At 43.2% G+C, this 25,000-nt stretch overlaps 4 protein-coding genes across 9 annotated transcripts in view; all 4 read right to left on the bottom strand.

Annotated features, from left to right (window-relative positions):
- The window catches only part of kif13a (kinesin family member 13A), a 26,425-nt gene extending 18,207 nt beyond the window's left edge, over positions 1–8,218 (bottom strand). For 5 of the 6 annotated variants that reach the window (XR_014531560.1, XM_083529709.1, XM_083529706.1 and 2 more), the window contains exons 1-3: positions 7,408–8,217; positions 7,053–7,140; positions 1,544–1,556 (exon numbers count right to left, since the gene is read on the bottom strand). Coding sequence is in view for 5 of the 6 variants with exons in the window: in XM_083529709.1 (XP_083385835.1) it covers positions 1,544–1,556; positions 7,053–7,140; positions 7,408–7,468 (162 nt within the window). In the remaining variant the exon portion in view is untranslated. Of the gene's footprint in view, positions 1–1,543; positions 1,557–7,052; positions 7,141–7,407 lie in introns of all 6 variants that reach the window. The other variant, XM_083529707.1, reaches the window with a different exon arrangement.
- A 783-nt stretch (positions 8,219–9,001) lies between these two features.
- On the bottom strand, positions 9,002–11,327 carry LOC310720038 (E3 ubiquitin-protein ligase NHLRC1-like). The gene has a single exon (XM_083530338.1). It carries the CDS (start codon positions 10,546–10,548, stop codon positions 9,346–9,348), a length of 1,203 nt encoding a protein of 400 aa, XP_083386464.1. The 5' UTR covers positions 10,549–11,327; the 3' UTR covers positions 9,002–9,345.
- Positions 11,328–11,953: 626 nt separating this feature from the next.
- ptdss1a (phosphatidylserine synthase 1a) lies at positions 11,954–20,788 on the bottom strand. The gene is made up of 13 exons (XM_083529731.1): positions 20,357–20,788; positions 19,139–19,230; positions 19,006–19,050; positions 18,727–18,851; positions 18,395–18,553; positions 18,054–18,205; positions 17,637–17,778; positions 16,888–17,000; positions 16,668–16,733; positions 15,151–15,250; positions 14,994–15,062; positions 14,688–14,748; positions 11,954–13,954 (listed from the first exon to the last, which is right to left on the bottom strand). Exons 1-13 carry the CDS (start codon positions 20,536–20,538, stop codon positions 13,869–13,871), a joined length of 1,392 nt encoding a protein of 463 aa, XP_083385857.1. The 5' UTR covers positions 20,539–20,788; the 3' UTR covers positions 11,954–13,868.
- A 1,724-nt stretch (positions 20,789–22,512) lies between these two features.
- Positions 22,513–25,000, bottom strand: part of LOC310720120 (uncharacterized protein) — a 5,589-nt gene continuing 3,101 nt past the window's right edge. Inside the window, exons 4-9 of the mRNA XM_083530465.1 lie at positions 24,880–24,978; positions 24,531–24,587; positions 24,214–24,421; positions 23,827–23,903; positions 23,559–23,684; positions 22,513–22,797 (exon numbers count right to left, since the gene is read on the bottom strand). Of these exons, the coding sequence (XP_083386591.1) occupies positions 22,768–22,797; positions 23,559–23,684; positions 23,827–23,903; positions 24,214–24,421; positions 24,531–24,587; positions 24,880–24,978 (597 nt within the window). The 3' untranslated portion in view covers positions 22,513–22,767. The remainder of the gene's footprint in view (positions 22,798–23,558; positions 23,685–23,826; positions 23,904–24,213; positions 24,422–24,530; positions 24,588–24,879; positions 24,979–25,000) is intronic.

Genomic DNA, 25,000 nt, shown 5'->3' with positions numbered 1-25,000 from the left:
ATTCAGACAGAGAGACAAAAAAAGACAGACAGCAAAAAAGAGAATAACAGACAGACAAGCTGACAGAAAAATATAGACAGACAGACACAGACAGAGAGACAGACGGAGAGACACAGACAGACAGACAGAGAGACAGACACACCAGTCCATTAACCACGAAACATTTGCCAGGCAAAACCAGAGCATTGTCTTACAAAACATCTTCTCCAACAGGAGGTCAGAGGTGAAGTAACTTAAACGACAGCCAATAGCGTTTGAGTTTCACCATGACACAGGCTCCGCCCAGTTTACCCGACTGTAGCTCATTAAACTAGCTAGTTTTTATTGTTGTCCTTCACACTGATGGACAGGAAGTGAACTGTAACAGTGTGGTGTAAAAGAAGACGCTTTATTTTCCACGATCTTCTCCGTGAAGAGAGTTGGAGGAAGTGGAAAGTGTGGCTCTTCAGGCCTTTGTGACGGAGACGTTAATGAACAACATAAATCTGGTAAAGGACAAATCAAATTCCCGCTGTAGTGACGCCTGTTCCCATGGTAACGTGTTGTACCCAGGCACCCGACCCCGAGGCTCCTAATACCCACGAAACTTATTTTTGTTTATTAGAATTTCATTTATACGTTTATTTTTTATAAAGTTTTAAAAATCAAGTGTCAATTCCTCTTTAATCTTTATATCACTTTATTTAACTTTTTCTATCCATCATTTCTGTTTATTGTTTATATTATTAAAAGATGGACAGACAGACAGACAGACAGACAGACAGACAGACAGACAGACAGACAGACACCAGTCTGTCTGTTTTTCAGACACCACCAGAAAAAAGAAAGCATCTCACACTTCAAAGAATTCAGTAATCCTGAAAGGGGCTACATTTTTTGCCTCGTCTCTAAATTAGGAGGCACCAGTGTGTGTGTGTGTGTGTGTGTGTGTGTGTGTGTGTGTGTGTGTTTCAAGGGCGCATTCCAACAATGTAGCTTTGAACACACACACACTGGTCCACTGTTTCTGCTCATCCTCTCACATTGTGGCCTTTGTGGGCGTTTCACAAGATCTCCAGGCTCCGACACACACACACACACACACACACACACACACACACACACACACACACACACACACACACACACACCCTGCCCTGTCTCCGCGACAGGAAGCGAAACACCATTTCTATAAATACATTTTCGTGTGGAGGAGCGACGTGAGACATCTGACACGTCAACGTCAACAGCCAATGAAAAGTTGGATGCAGGAGCATGAAACTTGTCTTTCACTTGAACTGGGAAACTCAAACCAGTTCCAGCAGGAAGACGCCCCTGTGCACAAAGCTCCCACTGGGTTAATGGCTGATGATGTAAATTCCAGATTAGATGAGGTTCAGGTCTTTCAGATGCTCTGGTTTTGCCTTCAGTAGATCTGGCTATGATTGACAGGTCAGACTACGCATGCCCCGCCCATCTCTTGTTAAAAAGTGTGTGATGTATAAACTTTGAATAATTTGTAATCTTTTTTTTAGCGTTATGCTAAAATTGTATAAATTCTTACCTTGGATTGTTTCCTGCAGGTCCCGAAGGTCACCGAGGTCATCATACAGACGTGAGAGACAAAGAAAGGAAAAGAAATAACAAGTTAATCGTATTCCTTCAGTCATCGAGTCGTTCCTTTAGAATGAGTCACCGTTTCAAGGCCTCGGAGTCGGCAGGGTTTTCTCATGACTCGTCTCATCGAGACGATTACTGCAATATGCTCAGTTACCGCGGTACGAGTCTGTACACCGTGCGGATCAGGGGGGCAAAAACTTTTATGAAATACTTTCATCCACTCAGGACTCGACAGTAGAGGAGGAGAAGCTTCATCTCTGTTTCAGTTCTGTGTGAATAAAGTTTAGAATGAATGTGTTTCAGGGGGATGATGAGGAGAAGCAACAAATTATTTATTCAGTTACGTCTTGTTGCTTCATTTTTCGTCTTTCTCTCTCTGTCTCTCTCTCTGTCTCTCTCTCGCTCTCTTTTTGTGTCTGTCTGTCTCTTTCTTAATCTGTCTGTCTGTCTGTATTTTTTTCTGTCTTTCTCTCTCTCTCTTTATCTGTGTGTGTGTTTGTGTGTGTGGGCGTGTTTGTGTTTTTGTGCGTGCGTGCGTGTGTGTGTGTGTGTGTGTGTGTGTGTGTGTGTGTGTGGGTGCTTGTGTGCGTGTGTTTATTTTACATTTGGAACAGATTACAACATCTCTTCCATCTCCCTCACACTCTCCTCACACACTCCTCACACTCTCCTCACACACTCCTCACACACTCCAGTGCCATCAACAAAGCTGAGCCAAACAGGAAGTGACCTCCTTGTTCCAAAGTGTAATAAACACCTCATTACAAAACCAACCGCATTTCTGCACCAACACAGTGTGTGTGTGTGTGTGTGTGTGTTGGTGTGTGTGTGTGAGAATCTGAGCTAGCAATTTCTAAAAGCAATCCGAACAAAAAAGATCCTTCCTTTTTTAGAGGCTCCTCCTGGTGGCGCCGTGTTTTCAGAGATGACGTGAGCGAGCACGTTCCCCAGAGTGTATCGGGCGTATCGTGGTTTCTCTCTGATACACACAGACGTTCAGTAACGCACAACTTTCTAAACAACAACATCCATTTTTTTCCAGTTTATGATTCATCCCCTACAGAACTCAGTAACGAGAATCAGGTGCTGTTCAGGCACCTCGGGGGTGAGGGGAGGGAGAAGGGGGTGACAGAGGGTAGTGTGATGTGTCTGTGTTGTTTTGAACAGTGGATCTCAAATGAGCCTCTGGTCTGAGGTCTGATTGGTTACAGATTCTTTGGGGGGTGGGGCTTCAGGCTTGGAAACTACTGGGGTGCAAAAGATGGTAAAACTGCCCCCAAGGGCAGGAACGTGGGTCTGTTGTTCGTAGAGGCACTTAGAAGTAAGAATGATGTTTTGAATGATCATAGTGGCCTTGGAGGAAGGACCTGAAATCCAGTTGGTGTTGGTGGTGTAAACTATGGAGTAACTGGTAATGATGGTTTTGGAAGGTAAAAATTGTGGTCTGATAAAAAAAAAAAAAAAAATAGGCAGAACCAAAATCTGAAAAAAAAAAAAAAAAAAAAACCCCCAGCACACAGCCAGTAGATAAACAGTTACTTCCACTGAGCAGTGATTGGATATAAAGGTTATATGAGGGTTTGTCGATCTGCTGAAAGCTCAAACCCTGCCCACGTCTTCAGGAACTTGATGAGACGGTGGAGAAATTCTTAAAGCCGTGTGAAATCCCTCAAAGCCTCTGCCAGTCAGTGACGGGACGAGGAGAACATTACACGCTTCGCCGGTGCAGAGCGTATCAGATGAAAGCGAGCTTTGGCTAATCACCTCGGACTGTGAGCGCTGGAGTGAAGCATGATGCGGTGCTAGGGAGGAGTGGATTGAGGTGGGGTGGGGTTGTAAGGGGGGCACCTGTCAGCCTCGGGTTGGAATTAGGCTGGAAAACCCCCTGTCTGACACAGACACATCACCAGAGGCCAAATACCCTCCCGTCTGTCTGTCTGTCTGTCTGCATTAGGTTCTCTCTCTCTCTCTCTCTCTCTCTCTCTCTCTCTCTCTCTCTTTCTCTCTCTCTCTTTTCTCTCACACACTCATATTTCAAATCGGACCATGGCATCTCATGGAACGTTTTGAAACCGGAGTGTGAGCGTCTCAGTGCTGCACACGCTCTGTGAATGTGAATGAACCCCCCCCCCCCCCCCCCCCTTCACCCCCCCTGGTTCTGGAAAGTGAAAGTGAACCAACATGGGCTCCGATTCCACACTTCAACACCATGTAATTCCGTCTGGACGTACGTTCAGACACTCAACCAACTGTAAATAAAAAAAGAAATAATAATGAAGTCTTCTCACATTTCATTGTTGGCGAGTGGCCACATCGACTGTAAACACACACACACACACACACACACACACACACCAGAGTGATAGGAACAGGTGTCCTGAGAACTTGAGAGGAAAAACACACACCCGACGTCCGGCTGATCTCTCACAGCGATTAGACGAGCCCCAACGAGTCTTTCGGGAAAACGCTGACTAAACACAAGCAGCTTTTACACCGAGATCTTCAGACACTGCGAGGAGACAAATCCAAACAATTCCTTAGACGAAAGTACGGAAAAAACTCACAGATCCGATCGCCAGTTTTAATCCTGACGCAACGATAGAGATTTAATTGGATGTGCTTCATGTGTGGGAGGGGCACATGCTCATTCTCCTCAACCAATCATACGCATCTGATCTCAGGTATGAGGAAGAGGGCAGAGTGTCTCGTACGTAAATATCGATCCACAGCCAGGTGTACGTTACACAATTTCAACGCACAACACAGAGGCTAATAACCGCCCTCGTGCAAAAACATTCCAGCCAATCAGAACCGAGCGTTTGTACAATTACACTGTAAACGAAGCGAACACAGAGTTAAACCTGGAACTCCGTACATATTGACCAACCGATTTCACAGCCTCTTCAGACATGAAAGGACGCTGAGCAAATAGGCCACGCCCACCAAAAACAAAATACGTCACATGACGCTGACTTCCTGGAAGCGTCGCTGAGAGCCGAGTCGAACTCGAGTGTGTGTGGAGAGATAAAAGCTGCACGAGCTTCTCTACCTCGGGTCATGGCTCTAAATTTGGGTTAATGTGTGTGTGTGTGTGTGTGTGTGTGTGTGTGTGTGTGTGTGTGTGTGTGTGTATATACACTTCACGAATGACTGCTGTCCAGCTAGCCATGATCTAACTCTCATTTCCAGATGACGCTATTAAACACCATCCGCTTTCTTTTTCTTTTCCACAGGGATGTGTGTGTGTGTGTGTGTGTGTGTGTGTGTGTGTGTGTGTGTGTGTGTGTGAGAGAAAGTGTGTAATTTCCTTCTGGTGAATCATGAAGCACAGAGGCGGGATTTCCTGCAGTGATTGAAGCCTCTTTCGTTACCTCAGACAGTGAGACAGAGCCGAGACACTGATCTGCTACGCGATAAGTGAGGAGTAATGAAGCGGGGGTGATGCAGTTACAGGAAACTAATCAGAGATGAGTGTGATGAAGCGGAGTCACTGTTACAACGCATCCTGAAATGATGAATTTGGTATCCAATGCAGCTATGTTTGTTTACAGCTTTGTCACTACCACCACCACGCTTCACTTCCACCACCACCCCTCACCACCACCACCACCACGCTTCACTACCACCACCACGCATCACTACCACCACCACGCTTTACTACCACCACGCTTCACTACCACCACCACGCTTTACTACCACCACGCTTCACTACCACCACCACACTTCACTTCCACCACCACGCTTCACTACCACCACCACGCCTCACCACCACCACCACGCTTTACCACCACCACCACGCTTCACTACCACCACCACGCTTCACTACCACCACCACGCTTTACCACCACGCTTTACCACCACGCTTCACTACCACCACGTATCACTACCACCACCACGCTTTACTACCACCACGCTTCACCACCACCACCACACTTTACTTCCTCCACCACCACGCTTTACCACCACCACCGCGCTTCACTACCACCACACTTCACTACCACCACCACCACGCTTTACCACCACCACCACGCTTCACTACCACCACCACGCTTCACTACCACCACCACGCTTTACCACCACGCTTTACCACCACGCTTCACTACCACCACGTATCACTACCACCACCACGCTTTACTACCACCACGCTTCACCACCACCACCACACTTTACTTCCTCCACCACCACGCTTTACCACCACCACCGCGCTTCACTACCACCACACTTCACTACCACCACCACCACGCTTCACTACCACCACCACGCTTCACTACCACCACCACGCCTCGCTAACACAATTCACTTCCACCACCACACTTCACTACCACCACCACCGCGCTTCACTATCACAACACTTCACTACCACCACCACTACGCTTCACTACCACCACCACGCCTCACTACCACCACAATTCACTTCCATCACCACACTTCACTACCACCACCACGCTTCACTATCACCACCACGCTTCACTATCACCACCATGCTTCACCACCACTACTACAACCACCATGCTTCACTGCAAAGCTGTCTGTATTTCCTGTATCTCATCATCACCTCCATGTAGTTCAGCAGCTCATTTGAACACATCTGATTCAATGCAGGACACGTTTTTTTCTTCTATCATCACCTTCTCACTCTACCCTCAATTCAACCTTTGTATTAGCGAGCGAGGGTTAATGAGCAGTGGCGTGTTCACACCAAACTCACCCCCATCAACAACCACCGTTATAGCAGGTAATAACACTGTAAATACATCAGACCAAGAAGGATGAAGAAGGAGGACGAGTGCTCAACCAACACCTTCATCAGTCCTCAATCTGCTCCGAAACGGGAATAGTTCAGGATATTTAAAGGGTGGAGCTGTTCCTCCCTAACACACACACACACACACACACACACACACACACACACACACACAGAGAAATCCAGGAACGCAGCTCGGATCATATTCAGCACTCTGCTGATTATTCCGACTCGGACTGATGCAGCATGAAGAACATCAGTGCCGTGTTTTACACCAACACTGTAACAAACTGCTGCCATGTTCACGTGAAAAAAAAAACGCAAACATTCCAAAATCAATCGTATCAAACTAATCCATCTGAATACGGCAATTTCACACACCTTCATACACCGCGCATAAACACGTGACGTGTGAAAAAATCACGTGATGAGTTTTTTTTTAAAACTAATCCCGTCTGAATAAGGCTTTAAAACAATTACAATTTATATAAACGCAATAAAATTTTACTTTCTTGTGCAAAAAGTGTTTCATACGTGTCATATAAAAACACGTGTTAACACGTTTTTTTAATTGATGTTCAGTTATTTATCTGGGTTTTGTGGCTTTTTGAACATTTCCTCGAAATCGTGCAAAAAAGTCCTGGAAAGTGTGCTGGAAGTGTCTCAGATGGTAGAATGATGCTTTGAGAAGCTCGATCTGGATCTGTACCTGTTTTCCCCCTTATTGGAAGGTGGAGGGTGCAGGATGGTCTGGTTCTCCTCCATTTCCACCACACATTTGGTGCTCAGCTCGATCTCTGCAAAGCACAACACGAGAACATTTAGAGGAAAAGTTCTCCAGGAGCATGCTGAAGAGCGTGAACTTAACAATTCAAAAAGCTTTCACATGGACTTCCAGTAGCATCAGAAACACCAGTTTGAGAAACTACCATGCAAGTTCCTCTAATGTTCCCCTGCGCCATGAGGTGATATGATGCAGCACTAAGACCCGTTAAACCCATTTTTCTGGTGCACCCAGGAATTGTGAACATGATGGAAAGATTCGGATCAGATCCTGGACTCACCCCTGCGGTTCATGGGCCGGACTCGGACCGCCACTTTTACCTTCGTATCCGACATTTTCATCCACTTTGGTGCGCCTCAGTGACCTACAGGAGGAGAACTAGCTGTGAGGCGAGTCTCAGGAACAAGGCAAAGAAGAAAAAGTCTTCTAGATATCTCCGGGAGCACAAAGGACCACGTCTGAAGGCAAGAAAGGCTTTTAAACCGCGGTTCAATCCTCCCATCGCCGCCGCTCCCGGAGAAGAACTCATCAAAACTCCGACATGATCCTCCGCGTTCTCCCCCAAACCTGGAGCTCGGGCTGGGAAGACCCGCTCCACAGGGCTGCATCCCAATCCCACTCAGGATGCCCTCTAGAGAAACCCTAGATAGGGTGGGACACAACCGCACGGCGGGGGTTAAATAGGGCACTTGTGTAGCCCATAGCAAGGCGTTTGGGACGCAGCCTCGGAGTCCAGCCTCGGTCAGCATCCCGACCGCCATCTTCCGCTTCGTGAGTGGGATTGAAATCACTCGGTTTTGTTTCTTTTTGTTTTTTTCATATTATTAATGAATTGTTGAATTTTTTTATTATCATAGTCATGATTCGTTTCTAAAAATCCGAAATAAACGATTTGGAAAAGCGACTCAGGAATAAAAAGTACAGACCCACAGGAATTATGCAGAAATAAATCAGAGTAGGGAGGAAAACCAGGGCCGTATTCCAAACGGGGATGAGCGGCACAAATAGTGCACTGCGTAGCGCGTGCCAATCATTACTCCAAAACAGGAGAGTAGTGCACTTAAGAAGGAAGGAGGGAGAGATTTAGGATTAGGCCAGGCTTTGGGGCTATTCAGTGGATTTATATAATCATAACCAATTATTATTATTATTATTATTATTATTATTATTATTATTATTATCATGATAAATAACTATAATAATAATAATAATAATAATAATAATGTTATGTATTAATTTATTACATTATTTGTAATAAAAACACAATATAAAATCCAACATTCTGTTCTGCTGTTCATTAGTCTATCTATCTATCTATCTATCTATCTATCTATCTATCTATCTATCTATCTATCTATCTATCTATCTATCTACTGTAGCACTCTCTCCCCTTTTCTATCTCTACCTTCATATTTCCATAACTCACTCACTCACTCTCTCTCTCTCTCTCTCTCTCTCTCTCTCTCTCTCTCTCTCTCTCTCTCTCTCTCTCTCTCACACACACACACACACACACACACACACACTCTCTCTCTCTCTCTCTACTTCCACTGTACATGTATCACTCTATTTGTCTCCCGTCTTTCTACCAGCAGGTTTGACCGTTTTCTCCTTTTTATTCCGCTATTAATTCATCTTCAGCTTTGTAAACTTTTTTCATCCCTCACTTCTGTTGTACAGATCCGATCTATCTATCTATCTATCTATCTATCTATCTATCTATCTATCTATCTATCTATCTATCTATCTATCTATCTATCTATTTATTTATTTATTTATTTATTTATTAACGTCTCTGTGATTAATATCAATTGTATTTTATTGTGTATGTTTTATTTGACTGTTTCATTGCGTACAAACACGTAAACTTGACACACACACACACACACACACACACACACACACACACACACACACACACACACACACACACACACACACACACACTCGGTGAAGGAACATCTGCGGAAAAGCCTCGAATCGTCCTGAGGGGGGCGGAAACTTTTGCACCGAGTCATGCGATTTATTTGCATTTTTTTTTGGATGTTTAGTTTGGGTGAAACACATCGTCTATACGAACTTATGATGTGTGTGTGTGAGAGAGAGAAGAGGTTTTCCACCCAGAAAACAAACAAACAAACAAATAAATAAATAAAAAGCATTTTTCTTTTATTTCAAATAAATAATGAAATTCAACCCTGACGAAACCATTATGACCTCATAATTCGGAATTCTCTGACTGTCGATCGCTGTATAAGTCCTCAGTGCGGCTCGTGTACATCTTCACGGTGTGATCTCCAGCATCCACGACGATCAGCGTGTCGTCGTCAGTCGTCGCTAATCCCACCGGACGCACCAGTCCCTCTTGAACCAGTGGAATAATCACTGGAGCTTCACAAACGTCCCCCAAACTCCACACGAGTCCACGCTGCGTATCGGCTACCAGCAGCCCACCGTTTCTGTCGAAGGTCACGGCCGAGATGTTCATCCTCAAATTGTCAATCTGCTTGAGGAGCTCAAAATCTCTTCCAAACACCTTCAGGCGCGTCTGCTCTGCGTCTTCTCGCACCTGGAGATGTTCCACCACGACGACGCGTCTAGACGCTTTACAGCAAGCAACAGCTCGGGGGGTCTTCAGATCTTTCACTGTGACCTTCTTCGCCAGAACCACGCCGCTTCCGAAGTCTAGAACGATCTGTGTAAGCGTTCCGGCTTCGGCATCCGTCACCAGGATGTTCCCCGAGAGGTCCACGTCAACACCCCAAGGGAGCTGAAACAGGTCTGAGACCGTGGCCAGGGGACGTCCTGTCGACGAGAACACCTTGACCGAGCGATTTCCAGCATCTGCCAAGACGACATGGCCGCCGGGAGCAACGGCGATGTCTAAAGGATGGCAGATTTCAAAGCTGCCGTGACCGTAGCGCCCAAAACTGCGCAGGTACTGACCACGACACCCGAACACGGTCACTCGCTCGTGCCCGCCGTGGGCCACCAGAACGTCCTGCGACGCCCCGAACACGACCACACCCGTCGGGTTAATGAGCGGACCCCATCCCCCGAAGGCACCACGCAGACGCATGACCGCTGACCCAAGATTTCTCTCAGAATCTTGGGGTTTTTTTTGCGGGAAGTACGGACGAATGGTTTCCTGGAGGTCGACAAGGACCTGGCATTCGTAGGTGTCACCTTGACCGCATTGCTTCCTGCAGAAAGGACACTCAAGACGATGGGACACGGTGTGAGACAGGGCACAGACGCACCCCAGACAGATCACGTGACCGCAGGGAAGGTTGCGTGGTCTTCGAGCTCTGGGTTGAGATGAAAACGTCTCGAAACACACTTTACACTCAAGCAGATCGGAATAGATCTCATCAAGGATCTCCTCAGCTCTTCTGGTGGGGTTCATGGAGGTCTCGGACATCCTGCTCGTGAGGAACTTCACTTCCGAGAGTGAGAGAGCGAAAAAGAGAGCGTGGGGAGAGGGAGAGAGAGAGAAAATGAGAGTGTGGGGAGAGAAAGCGCGAGACAGAGAAGAAAGCAGGGAGAGCTTTACAGAGGCTCCATGTTTGACTGCTGGGTCACGTGACTCAGGCAGACTGCTGTGTTTTTGCTGCGATCTAGTGGCCAAGAAGCGTAAGAACAACAAAATAATACATATTATAGAAGGAATATCATATAATCATATAATATTTAGAATAAACAGTATTTTATAAATAAAGCAGGAGATCTTCCACACACATCCAACCCCATGTAAAGGAGATCTTTAATGAGTGGCTTTGTGCACAAAATGGGTGGAACAAAAATCGGGTGTCCTAATACTCTTGGCCAGACAGTGTGTATATTTATAGAAGGTTATGTTTTTTGATGACAGTAAAACGTGTTTAAATTTAGCTCGACACCTGACTCCTTTATCAACATGTATATTTTCAGACCTGAGTGAGACCCAATGTGTCATGTGATACTCACCACTGTAGACTCCGCCCACTCACCACTGTAGACTCCGCCCACCATTCAGAGGTCAATAAAATGTCCATCCTCTACCACTGAGACTAAATGAGACTTGGGCACCAGCTCAGCTCAGGTGTCTCAGGTACAAAACGTGAAAACGTCCACCATTAAAAACTGAAAGTAATTCTTTAAATACGATTTTTAACAAAAGCTGCAATCAGGAATAATCAGTGTCCTTGTATGACCTTCAGAATTTACATCAACTTTGTACCAATAATTACTATTTAAATATCAGTGCATTCCTATGAATATTTATTACACTAGTACTTTATTTTCACACAACTCTTTTTTTATTCTATTTATTTTCCCATGTGATTCACCTAAATATGCTGAATCATCAGGTTTTTCCAACAATGGATTTTTGGATCAATGGATTTACATACTTAAATTGGGAAAAAAAATGGAAGCTGTAGTCATCATTTTCACACATGGACTGTCCATGGAATCCAGACCTTCACCTCGTTATTAGACGCCTGCTAGAGGACCCCGGAGTCACAACTCAAAATCTTCAGAGCAACAGCTTCATTCTCATGTATCTGAAGCTAATGAAGATCCGTCCTGATGATTCTGAAGACTCAATGATTGGATTGAAAGTTTAAAATACACTAGTGGAAGTGACGTGACTGAAAAAAAGCTATGAAATGAGGAGAATAGACGATTGGTAATATTTTAATAAATATTCAGGAAAAAAAAATTATGGATTTAAATGTGTTTCAGATGGAGTTTAGTCCAGCAGACAAGGTCTCACTGGTCAGGATGTAAAACAACCTCTGGACATGCATTTTTTTGCGAGGAACAAATGGTTCACGCTCGTGACGTCGCAGGTAGAAGTTATTTTATTCTGAAACGTGGTGACTTCAAATCACATGCAGGTCTACATGGTTACACACGATGACACACAGCATAACACATCATCAGGAAGTTACAGGGAGGATGGAGATGTGCAGGTAGCTGGTGCATGAAAAGTGTAGTTATTTATGATCCTGCTTTCTGCTCCGTCAAAGTGGGAGTTTTCTGAACGGCTTGGCGATGACAGTGGAAATAAAAGTGCACTCTGATTTAAAATGGAAAAAATACAACAAAGAAAACCACAACCTGTATACCAACTGGTCTCAGTGACGATTTGTGTTGATTGAAACATTTATTAGTTATCGTTATGATCAGTGAACCCTGGGAGCAATCTGAGTGAAGAACACCAAAAATCACACTATCGGGCCAAATGTATTGGGACACCCGACTTTCTGTAGCGGTATGTGCTTCTTCTCCAACTTTTGAGGCACACAAATGTGTAGGACGTCTTTGGATGCAGGAGCTTGAAATGTTTTCCTCCACTTAAAATAGGAGACCCAAACCTGCATGACAATGTGCACAAAGCCAGCTCCATGAAGATCTGCCTTGCATGGTTTGGAAGATGTGGAAGATCTCCTACAACATGAATGTGAACGCTGACTGCACCCCACGCCTCCTCACCTCCCCTACATCAGTACCTGACTTTACCAAAACACTTGTAGCTAAAAGAATCAACATCTTCCCAGAAAAGTGGAGTTTAGCATAAAAAGCACATAGCAATGTTATGGTCAGGTGTCCAGATACTTTTGGTCATCAGGTGTAGCTACTGCCCCAGTGCACAGCGACGAGAGTTTTATGGGGTTTGTGAACGTCGTTGTTGTGTGCGTTATTATACTGGATGATGGCACATGTTTGGCGTTGCATGTAAACTCGGTGGGATCCTCGGCAAACCCCCCCCCCAAAAAAAACAGGAATAAATTGGGAATGATCTTGGAAATCCTTGTGTCATTAATGCCCTGTTAATGAGAGCAGTGAGATACGTAAAGGACTAGTCTAGATGTCAGTTATGAAGCGGGGGCGTGCACATACACACACACACATGCAGGCACATCAGTGTGTTACAGGCTTGAAGAATGAACAGAAACACAGATACTGGCTTCAGCAGTATGGAGGTAATGGATACGAGTTAGCAGCATCATCATCATCATCATCATCATCAAACATAAAGGTAGCAGTGAAATGGCCTGATCAGTCGATAATAAAACAAAGTGCATGAACCGTGCGCTCCTCTTTGGGTGTGTGTCGATAATCGGTCGTACGATATAACTGTGATACTGAATAACTTTTCGGGGTGAAAAAAACAAACAACGCAATTAAAATCTAATCTACTTCACCCCAAAATCGGCTGTGTTTGTGGAAACACTGCGACTTCCTGTCGCCTGCATGAAACCGTTCTCGACGTGGAATGTTATTTTGTATAACCCCGCCCCTCAACACCAAACCCCGCCTCCAAATGTTTTAGGGTTATCCAGGAATGCTGGACTGGAATACGGATTGTAATGTAAAGTTTCGTTGTGAATGATATGAACGATAAACACGGAGTGAATGTTTTTTTTGTGATAAATTGTTAGAATGGAAATGTGTATCAGCTACACGCTTCTCCATAACGCGGGGAGACACGGAGACAATACTGCATTGGGAAAAATAAAGTCTAAAAGTTTCTTCAGTGGACATAAACGTGAACCTCTGTGCCGTCTTTCACCTCGTCACGTCTGTAGCGCCACCTGGTGGTTCAAAACCGCTGGACCTAAGACACCTCCGTCTCGTCCTGATGTTCGCTCCCACACCTGGAACGCTGTTTGTGCAAAAGGTTGGCTATCTCTCCTCCTCCTTCTCTTCATCCTTCCTCGGGTTCCTGCAGGAGCTAGTGTGTGGAAACGTTCTCTATTTCTCCACTCCGTTGATGGGTTTGTTGTTAGCAGAACCTTTACCTCTCCGCCTGGTGGTCGGAGATGTCCCAATGTCCGGACCTGATGATCATAAAAATATATATTTTTTTAAATCAGTGTCAGTGAGTCATTGAATCATTTAGTTAGTAGGGCGAGTCAGTGATTCACTTCGTCAGCAGGGTGAGTCAGTGAGTCATTTATTCAGCATAGTGTCAGTGTGTCATTTAGTTATTAGAGTGAGTGAGTAAATCATTTATTCAGCCGGGTGAGTCAGTGAGTCATTTATTCAGCCGGGTGAGTCAGTGTGTCAGTGAGTCATTTAGTCAGCAGGGTGTGTCAGTGAGTCATTTAGTCAGCAGAGTGAGTCAGTGTGTCAGTGAGTCATTTAGTCAGCAGAGTGAGTCAGTGAGTCATTTATTCAGCATGGTGAGTCAGTGAGGCCTTCAGTCATCAGGGTGAGTCAGAGAGTCATTTATTCAGCCGAGTGAGTCAGTGTGTCAGTAAGTCATTTATTTAGCATGGTGTCAGTGTGTCATTTAGTCATTAGGGTGAGTCAGTGAGTCATTTATTCAGCCGGGTGAGTCAGTGAGTCATTTGGTCAGCAGAGTGAGTCAGTGTGTCAGTGAGTGGATCAGTGAGTAAGCGGTCAGTTGGTCTGCAAATTTCAGACAGGGAATCAGTCAGTAAATGAGAAATTACAATTTGAATGATAACCACGAGTAAAATCAGTTAGTGTTTGAATATATCAGATCATAACACACTTCTCTGAGATCTCCAATTTTAACACACCCCACTTCAGGTTTTTCTCTCGTACCTTTTATAAACACGTTGTCCCCAGGCTCGGTGTAAACACTGTCCTCACACTCTGACAAACTCTACAAAAAAACAAAAACAAGTGCAAATCATTACTCAGCAGCCCTTAAAACTCAATCATGTAAATGTGTGTGTGTTCGGGTTTCACGATTTTCACAAGGATTTTATAAACATATCCACAATTGCACTCTTTTCATTCGGAGCCCCCAGACATCATATTTACACAGCAGACCAAACATGAAAGCTACACTGGGCTGAATTTCCGAACAGGAAACGATGCTCTGCCTTCCTGTCGACCCGGACTGACCTTCTCTCTGGGCCCGTAAGTCTCTGCGTACCACACCATCCCGTACAGGCACAGGAACGTGATGAAGGCCTGCACACATGGAAGTGTTTCTCAGTTGGTGTGTATTGTGTAGATTCAAAAGATCCAAAGACTAAGAAAAATGTCACTGTTCTCTCACCACACACAGGAGCCACAGCAAGACGTAGAGGATCTGAGTCTTGGAGAACAAGTCCTGTCCGAATTTAACACAAGCTAAAGCCTCGAGAAAAGCGATGGCTCTGAAGGAAGGAGAAACATTTACATAATATATTACTTTAATATTACAGATTAAATCTGCATTAATACAGAACAGATAAACGATTGAAATTTCATGTCAATTAAATTCATTATCATCACATTATCCTTTGCATTCGATCAGAAAGGACCTACATAGAATCAATCCATCATATCAATCAATCCATCCATCCACCAAACCATTAATTCATCCATCAATCCAACCATCCATCCATCCAACCAACCAACCACTCCATCCATTCATCAATAAATCATTCAATACATCCATCCACCAAACAATCAATTCATCGATCCATCATATACATCCATCCGATTCTCCAAACCATCCAGCTGTCAATCCATCCATCAATTCAGTGCCTCCAGTTTATGAATCAGTGAGTCTGTGAGGCAAGTCAACTCACTTAATGAATGAATCAGAGAATCAGTTAGTGAGAAAGTGAGTCATTTAATCAGCAGGGTGAGTCGTGTGTCGTTGAGTGGATCAGTGAGCAATTATGGCCAGTCAGTCTGTGAATTTCAATCAGGGAATCGGTCAGTAAATGAGGGAGTGAGTCAGTTAATCACAGAATCTATGGGTAAGCGAGTCAGTTGGTGAATCAGCTGGTCAGAAAGTCCATAAGTCAGTCAGAGAGTCAATCAGTTTATTGTTGAATAAGGAAGGAATCAGAGTCAGTGAGTCTGTTAGTGAGTCAGTTGGTCAGAGAATCAGCCTGTGAGTCAGTAGATGAGTCAGAGAGTCAGTCTGTAGACAGCAGGGTGAGTTAGGGTTGAAGTGTAAAACAGCTCTTGTGGGCCGGTTTACAGGAAGGTTTAATAAAAACAGACAGAAGTGAAACAGGAAAACCAGGTTTGCACCCTCAGCCGTGTCACAGTACTGAGGAGAGTCTCATGTGTTACCTTTCTTTAAAATCTCACAATAAACTCGACAGCGAGCAAAGCGGCGACCCCCTTCATCTCCAAGCAACTTTAAGTTTTGAAACCACAACTAAGAGTTAGTGACTTCAAACAATGCATCGTGAAACGTCGAACCGCCAAAAGGTGCGTGCGCGAGCCTGAAGAGTCACATAGACTCAGGCCACATGTTTTACCTGCTGTTTCCATCAGCACTGAAACCGCTGAGGCTACAGAAACGCAGAGCGACCTTCATCAGTTAACATCTACTACAGCTCGCAGCTCTGCACCTACCCAACCACAAGCCACACTGTTAACTGGTATATCTCTCTCACATACAAACACACACACACACACACACACACACACATGCACGCACACACACACCAGGCTGCTTATCCATTTTCTATCAGTTGAGGACATGAGAAAAGGAAACTATGAAAAGGTGAACGACACAAATATACTTGATGCAAGTGATAAAGTGTGAGTGTGTTTGTGTGCGAGACGTACCCAAACACCCAGCACTGTGTCCCGACTCGTTTACACTGCGTATCGGTGAGATAGGCATAGTACTGCCTAGGACACACACACACACACACACAGACACACACACACACACACACACACACACACACACGTTACTGAATGATTTATTGTTTGTATATTCTGTCAGTGTTGCTGACTGTGTCAGTGTGTGCAGGTTAGAGGAGTGCGGTGGAACGGCGCTCACCTCACAGTGGGGGCAGTGATGACGCCGATGAAGAGGATGCGGCCCCAGCTCAGAGCGTGGCATGCTGGGAAAACAAAGATGTGCTTCAGGAAGAAGGTGTTCAGCTCAGTCAACTGAAAACGACACAGACACACACACACACACACACACACACACACACACACACACACACACACACACACACACACACACACACACACACACACAATTATATATACACACCTGTCTGTTCGTTCATCCATCCATCCTCCCATTCATCTGGCCACAGGACTCTTTATCTGACCAACTATCAAACTCTCCATCTCTCCACATTGAACCATGTTTAGTCATTCACTCTGCAATCTATCTACCTATTATCACACATCCATCCATCTCTATCGATCAATATCTATCTATCCATCGATGTCTATCCCTCCATCCAACCACATCATTCCACTTTTAACGCTTCACTAATCCACTCATTTATTCGTGTCTATCCCTCCATCCATGGAGGTGAATATCTGCAGGTGTTTACTTACATTAACAATTGCATCTCAGGGCTTCATTACGATCTAATTTAATCAGCTTCTCAGGAGGAAACACACACACACACACACACACACACACACACACACACACACACACCTCCCTCTCTTCCATCAAAGCTGTGTAATTACTACTAAAAGAATCCTTGAGAGGAAGCACTTTCTCTCTCTTGCAGTGCGTGTGGGTTTGTGGAAACCTGTCGTTTAACAGGCTCCTGGTCTCACCTGCCAGATGATCATGAACAAGTAAACTCCAGCAACTCTCTGAAAGGAGGATTTGGGGTCGAACCAGTGCACGTAGGTCCAACTGGCAGGGGTGAACTGCAGTGCGGCACGCTTGATCTTCCCCGTGGTGGTGTGGATGTCCCTATACCACACACACACACACACACACACACACACACACACACACACACACACACACACACACACACACACACACACACACACACACACACACACACACACACACACACACACACACACACACGCCACGTTTCAGGTCACTATCCCCAAACATCTCTAATGGCGTTTTATAATAAATAGGAACCCAGAACAGCGTTATATTTTAAAGTTCACCACACACTTATACGATATTTATGTTTCAACACGGCGTTTTACAGAGGAAGTGTGTGAACGCACTTGATGCTGGCCCAGTGGTATGTTCGCATCTCCAGGAAGCGGCACACGGTCATGCCGAGCCAGATCCCTCCACCGTTACAGAGCAGGATGTCCAGGATCACCTGATCCCACCAGCACTCCGCGAAGTTGGGCAGAAGGTGCATGAAAAAGAGCTAAGAGAAGAGAAACACACATTTACTGTATTACAGTATAACAAGTGCTGAAAAACGTACATGTTGATTTTTCCTTTAGTTTTTCCAAAGACTGCAGATTAAGATTTTGGATGCATCACTCTAAAGAAAACACTGGGAGAATCAATTTATTTACATTAAAGTCGTTCAGGACTCTAGGAAGTGCTGTACCTCAGTGAGCTCCCACGTGATGCTAATGGTCCAGCAGAGACCGTAGCTGCGAATCAGAAGGGCCTTCATGCCCCAACCCCAGAAATGACTGAACGCGAAGATATCGAAGTGGCTCAGGATTCGCTCCCACGTGATCACGTGACAATTCACAGCATACTCCTGATTAAAATAGACAAATAAATAGGCGAGCCAGCCAGGAGATTTAAAAGTGAAAAATTATTTGTTATGAAAGTGAATGCATATCATAATATTGGAATAAGCATCTAAATTGTTTTGATGTTTCTCTTTTTAAATCCCTATTTGTGAAATGATAAATAAGATATATAAAGTACCATAATGTCTGCCTCCCGTTTGGCGTAGCGCAGGTTTGGATCCAGCCAGTACATAAGCCCTTTCACCTGCTCCCAGTTTAGGAAGATAATGAAGACCAGGAACAGGAAGTAGAGCACACTCAAACCTGTCAGTTAATCAGAAGAAATACTTTATTTTCTCCATTAAAGGTTACATTTAAGCACAATAACCTGATCATGAGACATAACACATACTACAACACAAGCAGGCGAGGCGAAGCGAGCCAGCCAGGAAGGTACTAATAAAGCAAGACTGCTTACCAAATACTATTCGCCATATTGCTGGGTGTGGCCTTGTGAATGGACCTGCGCAGGAGGAAAGCAGGGATCACACTACCAAACTTGGGAAATAACTATTTGGTGCACCAGAATTATTATGATGAAAGGGACGTACCGTTTGGGAAGGCGAGGACGCTGATGATTGAGAAAAAGGAGATGATTACAATGAGACCTACACGCAGATTGCTATCTTGATTCCCGTCATCCCTGTAAATAAAACACGAAAAGACAAAATTAGCTGGTGTCCACACAATACAGCTTAGCTAGCTATCCCCAGTATCTAAAAAAAAAAAAGTGCTAGCGCTGACATTCCATTCTCACTGTTTAGATCCTCATCCGGGTGGCACCAAACGTCCATTTATTATATTACTCAATTACGTCTTCAGGTTTGTGTAGTAATAATAGATTTTAACTAATAATACACCGATCAGGCAAACCATAATAACGTTGTAACATTATTAGTGGTGAAGTGAAGAACACTGATCATCATGGCACCTGTTAGTGAGTGGATTTATTTATTAAGCAGCAGGTGTATATTTTGTCCTCAAAGTTGATGTTAGAAGCAAGAAAAAGTAAGAATTCGAGGGAGTTTGACAAGGGCCATTAGAGCATCTCCATAACAGGGTCGAGGATCATTGATGCGCGTGAGGAGTGAAGGCTGGTCCGTGTGGTCTGATCCAACAAACGAGCGCCTGTAGCTCAAACTGCTGAAGAAGTTCATGGTGTTAATGATGGAGAGATCAGGACTGCTTTGGGACCAACACAATATTAGACATGTGGTCATAATATAATGCCTGATCAGAGTATTTACAGATATAAAATGATTGAACCTGAAATTTATGCTAATTATGCTAGTTGTCATTACAATGTAAACCTATTTAGAAAGTCTTCAATGCTGAATCTCCTGAAGGAAAAACGCAGCCTGAGGTAACACTTTGATGGACCCTTTGAACGAGAAAGACAGGTAGTCACGTGACCCCTCCACACCCCCAAAACTATTAACGACCGACGAGCCCCGCCCACTTGATTACGCCGCCATCTCGTGTGCGTGCGTGAATAAATGTTTTTGAATATTTTTAATGATATGCTCAGATATAATACGGAAGTGAAAGATGAACCGCACGGAAATGCCCGGATGTACGCCACAGCCGCACCACAGGCAACAAGGTGTTCCAGCGGGCGCGTGCGCAAGACCGGAGCACGCGGTTTAAAATATAACGGTCACTTTTAAAATCATTTTTAACGAAAAAACGGCCTCTGTGTCTTGTGTCCCGGGCAGCCATTTTATTTCCCTTCAGCATCCCCGCCTGTGTCCCCTCACACACACACTCACCGCGTGAAGGCGAAGTACATGAGGCTGAGCACGGTGCAGGTCAGCAGGCTGATGGTGTGGGGTTTGTAGAAGAACTCGATGGTGATGTCCTCCACCTGCTGCTCGTTGATCATGCGGAAATGTGTCCGGTACCGTCCATCGTCCTTGCTCAGAGTGCGCGAGCTGTACACGGAGGCCGCCATTACTCTGAGCTGAGGAAGAACCCCTCCTCCCCCGTCTCTCTCTTTCTATTCCTCTGTCTGTGTCTCTCTCCCTCTGACCAGAACACGGTGGGCTCGATCCCGAATCTCCTTCTACTCAAGTGCACTAGAACAAAAAGAAAAGAACAAAAGCCGGGCCACGTCCCAAATCTCACCGCCAGGGCGCACTGCTACCCGCGCACGCGCACTGAGGAGTAAATTCTAGCACGAGCGGCTAGGCCAGCACGCGCGCGTTCACTCAGGCGGCTAGCTTGTTGCTAATACAAAATACATGTATTTATTTACTGAAATACACCAAAATACGTTTCTAGAGTAAAAAAGACGACATTTATTAGGTTTATCAAGTAAATATGAGTAGCTGTTTTGCTTAAACACACACTTTAAATGTAAACTTTCTATATTTTATGATAAAAAAACATTTTTCATGATCTTCACTTCTTAAAGGTTGATGTTCCTCGAAATGCTGCGCCTCTGCAGCCTTCAGTCAGAAATTACTATAAAACTTGATTTTTTAAGTTAATTTTAGATTTTTTTAATACTTTCTCACACTTTTGAGAAATAATTTTGGTATTTCTGAGAGTTTTATATTTACAGTGACCCCTGGAACTCACGGCGGTTATGGTTTAAGACCCCTGCGAGTTCCGAGAAACATAAATAAAATATTAATTATATAATAAAAATAAATAAAAAAAATACTAAATATAAAACATAGAATCTGTAATATAATCAAATAAAATCATTATAAAATCTCACTTTTTTTTTTCTTTTTTCATAATATTAATGATATGATCTGTTTAAGGACCCTGCCGATGAGACCCACAGAGTTTCTAATAAAGCCTTTGGATGAAGGAGGAAAGTGGAGAACCTGAAGGGAGAAAAATGTTCATGAATCGATCTTTATCTTCAGCTTGGACCAGGGATCACAGTGGATCTGCTCCCAGTGAAAAGAATTATTATTAATGATCCTTTATGTTTTTTCCACTGTGAAGGTGAACACGGTTCAAATAGTAACTGAATCAAATCATTGTCTTGAGATTCACAGAACATCCTTAATGTTTCCTCACTGCATTTTCAAAATCCGTTTCTCAGGTTTATTATTGGCTCATTCTCCAAAATATTAAAAACATTTCAGTTGTTATGTAATAAAGTAGATTACAAAATGCGTTTCTGAGAAAGTTTACTTCACAACAGAGAACTTCCATCCATCCATCCATCCATCCATCCATCCATCCATCCATCCATCCATCTATCTATCTATCTATCTATCTATCTATCTATCTATCTATCTATCTATCTATCTATCTATCTATCTATCTATCTATCTATCTATCTATCTATCTATCTAATTTTCTCAAAGTAGAGACCATTTCAGCCCAGTAGTATTATAACTGTTGCAACAATAACTTCCCCAACACTGACCACAAACAAGTGCAACACACACACACACACACACACACACACACACACACACACACACACACACACACACACACACACACACACACACACACACACACACACACACACACACACACACACAGAGCTGAACCTTCCCACACAGGCTGAAGTGTTTTTTTTTTCATCGTTCAGTTATTTTCATCAGTTCATGTCTCACTTATCTCATTTCTCCAATCTAATGACAAACAATAAGAATATTAACACACAAGGGTATCACACACACATTACACACCCGCAGTGTGCGTACACAAGCGTGTTTACTGCTACACACTGCGTCTACTTTTAAATATTAGATTTATTCAGTGATGTAAGTAAAACCGTTTGTGCTCTGTGTGTTTTTATCCAGACGCCGCACGCAAAACCAACACGCCGGAAATGTTGAGCTGGTCTGCACAGCCATTTTCACACCTTTCACCAGCCCCCCCCCCTCCCCCCAACACACACACACACACACACACACACACACACACACACACACCACACACATACAAATGTCAAGTTGTCAACATACAGTTTAATACACAATGCTATACAAAACAACACAAGAATATCATAATTCATAAAGTTTAAAAACACTGTAATTAAAATGTTATTTCTTTATTATAGTTTATATAAAAAATTCATATAAAAACACACACATGTGAAACAGCACACAAAGGCGTATTAGCATGCAGCCCAACAGCCTGGTTATATTTATTCGATGATGGTTTGTTCTGCTTCATGGTTTGATTCACACTTTCAGTCCATCACAGCTCACATGTCCTGCTTCAGGGTGATCATGGGCTGAAGAGAAGATGAACACAGTGAGGGTTCATGATCTGATAAAACGATATGTAGAATAATTCCATTCGTAACATTTCTGCAGGCTCAGGTAGAACAGTATAAATGTTAATGACTCTTTACACGTCTGAAGGTTTCTAATTGATCAACACAAAGCACTTTATCAGGAAGTGCACCAGAAAAGCTTTGATCTGAGCTGAATACTCAAATCCGATATGTACTCCAATACGTCTAGTTTTCGAACATTCCCTGAGATCATGTCTTACGTTTGTTTAGCAGGTGAGATGATTTAAAGAAAAACATCATGGATAATTAAGTAATTACACAATAAAATAATTTCCCATATAAACGAATAGAAAACTACAAAATTAGCTACAAAGTAAGGACAAGCTTTCTGAAGAGGTTCTACTCTTACACGTGATCTAGTAATTCTACAACCATTCTTCGGTTTCTTCGTGAAATGTTCTGTGTAGAAGCCGAAACTTTTGTGTAGACTGTTAAAAGCTTATCCTAAATCCAACAACGAACAGAATCTAAATTGTTGCTCGTTGTTTTCCTTCTCAACACCTCACGAGGTGAACGTTCATTTCCTGTTAATGTGTTGCCTTCTAAGAAAATGGCATTATTTAAGGGTTCTTTGGTTCGTACCCTTCTAAAAACTACATCTGTTACACAGTTGTTTTAATACTTCCCGTATTTCTGTTCCTGGTTCCTGGTTTCTAGTTTCTGTAGGTATAAATGTATAAGATTTGTTGGTACATTACCAGGCTGTTGAAATGAGCTCGGCACACGGCTTTACTCTCCCAGTGGATCAGAATGGCAGAGAGGAGAAACTCGAACACGTACAGCACTATGATCACCACGAACAGATTAAAACCTGGAGCACGGCTCTGCAGAAAAGAAGAAAATATCTATAATATACTGTAATGTAATAAAACCACTGTCATCGATGTTTGCTGAGAAAAAAATCACTGAATGGATTAAAATAATGCTTCATTTTCTTTACTTATTTCTTTTACTTGTAACTCATACATTCTTGTGTACAATCGCTGTCTCACGCTGGATGGAACTGGATGTTACAATGGTTACAGGTGTGTATAAGCAGCGCATTCATTTAGATTCAACTGACAAACACAAACTAAATGCGAACCCTAAACCTTCCAGCCAATCACAATCCACTATTCACACCTAAACTTCTTCCAACCAATCACAATCCACTATTTACACCTGACCTTTCAGCCAATCACAATCCACTATTTACACTGATCAGGGTGTGTGTGTGTATATACATACATATATATATATATATATATATATATATATATATATATATATATATATATATATATATATATATATATATATATATATATGTGTGTGTAATTGGACATAATTAAATAAGATTAAATGTCATTAAGCATAAAAAATAATAATGTTTATTATTATTATTATGATGATGATGATGATGATGATGATTATTGTTATTATTTGTATTATTTGTATTATTTATAATAATACTTACCCTATAGTAGGAAAAGGGAATTTCAGCACTGAAAAACAAACTGAAGGTAATAGTCACGACTGCTAGGAAAATGCCTATAATGTTGAAGATAAACGATGCCTTCATCTGTTTACAAAACAAGTACAATATTAAAGAAATATCCAACAAAAACCTTTCAAACTAAATATTATAATCAAATCATTAGAAAAATTAAGAATTTGGAGTTTAAATGTACCATGGGCATTAATGGAGTGTGTCCAGCAGTGATCGCAAGAGTCCCACACACTATATACTGTACAGAACAGAACAAGAGATCATTTCAAACAAATCTACAAATGAGTTATAAAGTGATTCTGCTCTATAAAACCATCATTCAAATAAAAGTCTGCATATAAATAAATAAATATATATACTGTATATAAACATAGTTCAAAACAACTGTTACACACAGCTGGAGGCGCACAATTGTATCGGACGTCTCTGGATGCTGTAGCATGAAATCTTCCCTTCACTTGGACTGGGAGACCAAAAACCTGTTCCAACATAATATACATGATGCATATAATACTGTTTATTTCTCTCACCAGGATGCTTGGGTAAATGTAGAAAGGATGATATAAATCCTGGTTGTATAAGATTCCTCCCAAACACATGATGAAAAGAGCAGTGATGATTTGAGAAACCTGGAACACAGGAGAAGAACCC

Source organism: Silurus aristotelis (genome assembly GCF_946808225.1).
Source record: "Silurus aristotelis genome assembly, chromosome: 25".
Lineage (NCBI taxonomy): Eukaryota > Metazoa > Chordata > Actinopteri > Siluriformes > Siluridae > Silurus > Silurus aristotelis.
This window is presented reverse-complemented; position numbering and strand designations above follow the sequence as displayed.

Excerpts from the sequence above, each read along its gene's own strand:
- LOC310720038 (XM_083530338.1), bottom strand. The coding sequence starts at position 10,548 with ATGTCCGAGACCTCCATGAACCCCACCAGAAGAGCTGAGGAGATCCTT.
- ptdss1a (XM_083529731.1), bottom strand. The coding sequence starts at position 20,538 with ATGGCGGCCTCCGTGTACAGCTCGCGCACTCTGAGCAAGGACGATGGA. Across the intron at positions 19,051-19,138 it reads CGTCCTCGCCTTCCCAAACG|GTCCATTCACAAGGCCACAC; the intron begins GTACGTCCCTTT and ends CCTCCTGCGCAG. Across the intron at positions 13,955-14,687 it reads GGACAACGTGTTTATAAAAG|GTCCGGACATTGGGACATCT; the intron begins GTACGAGAGAAA and ends TATGATCATCAG.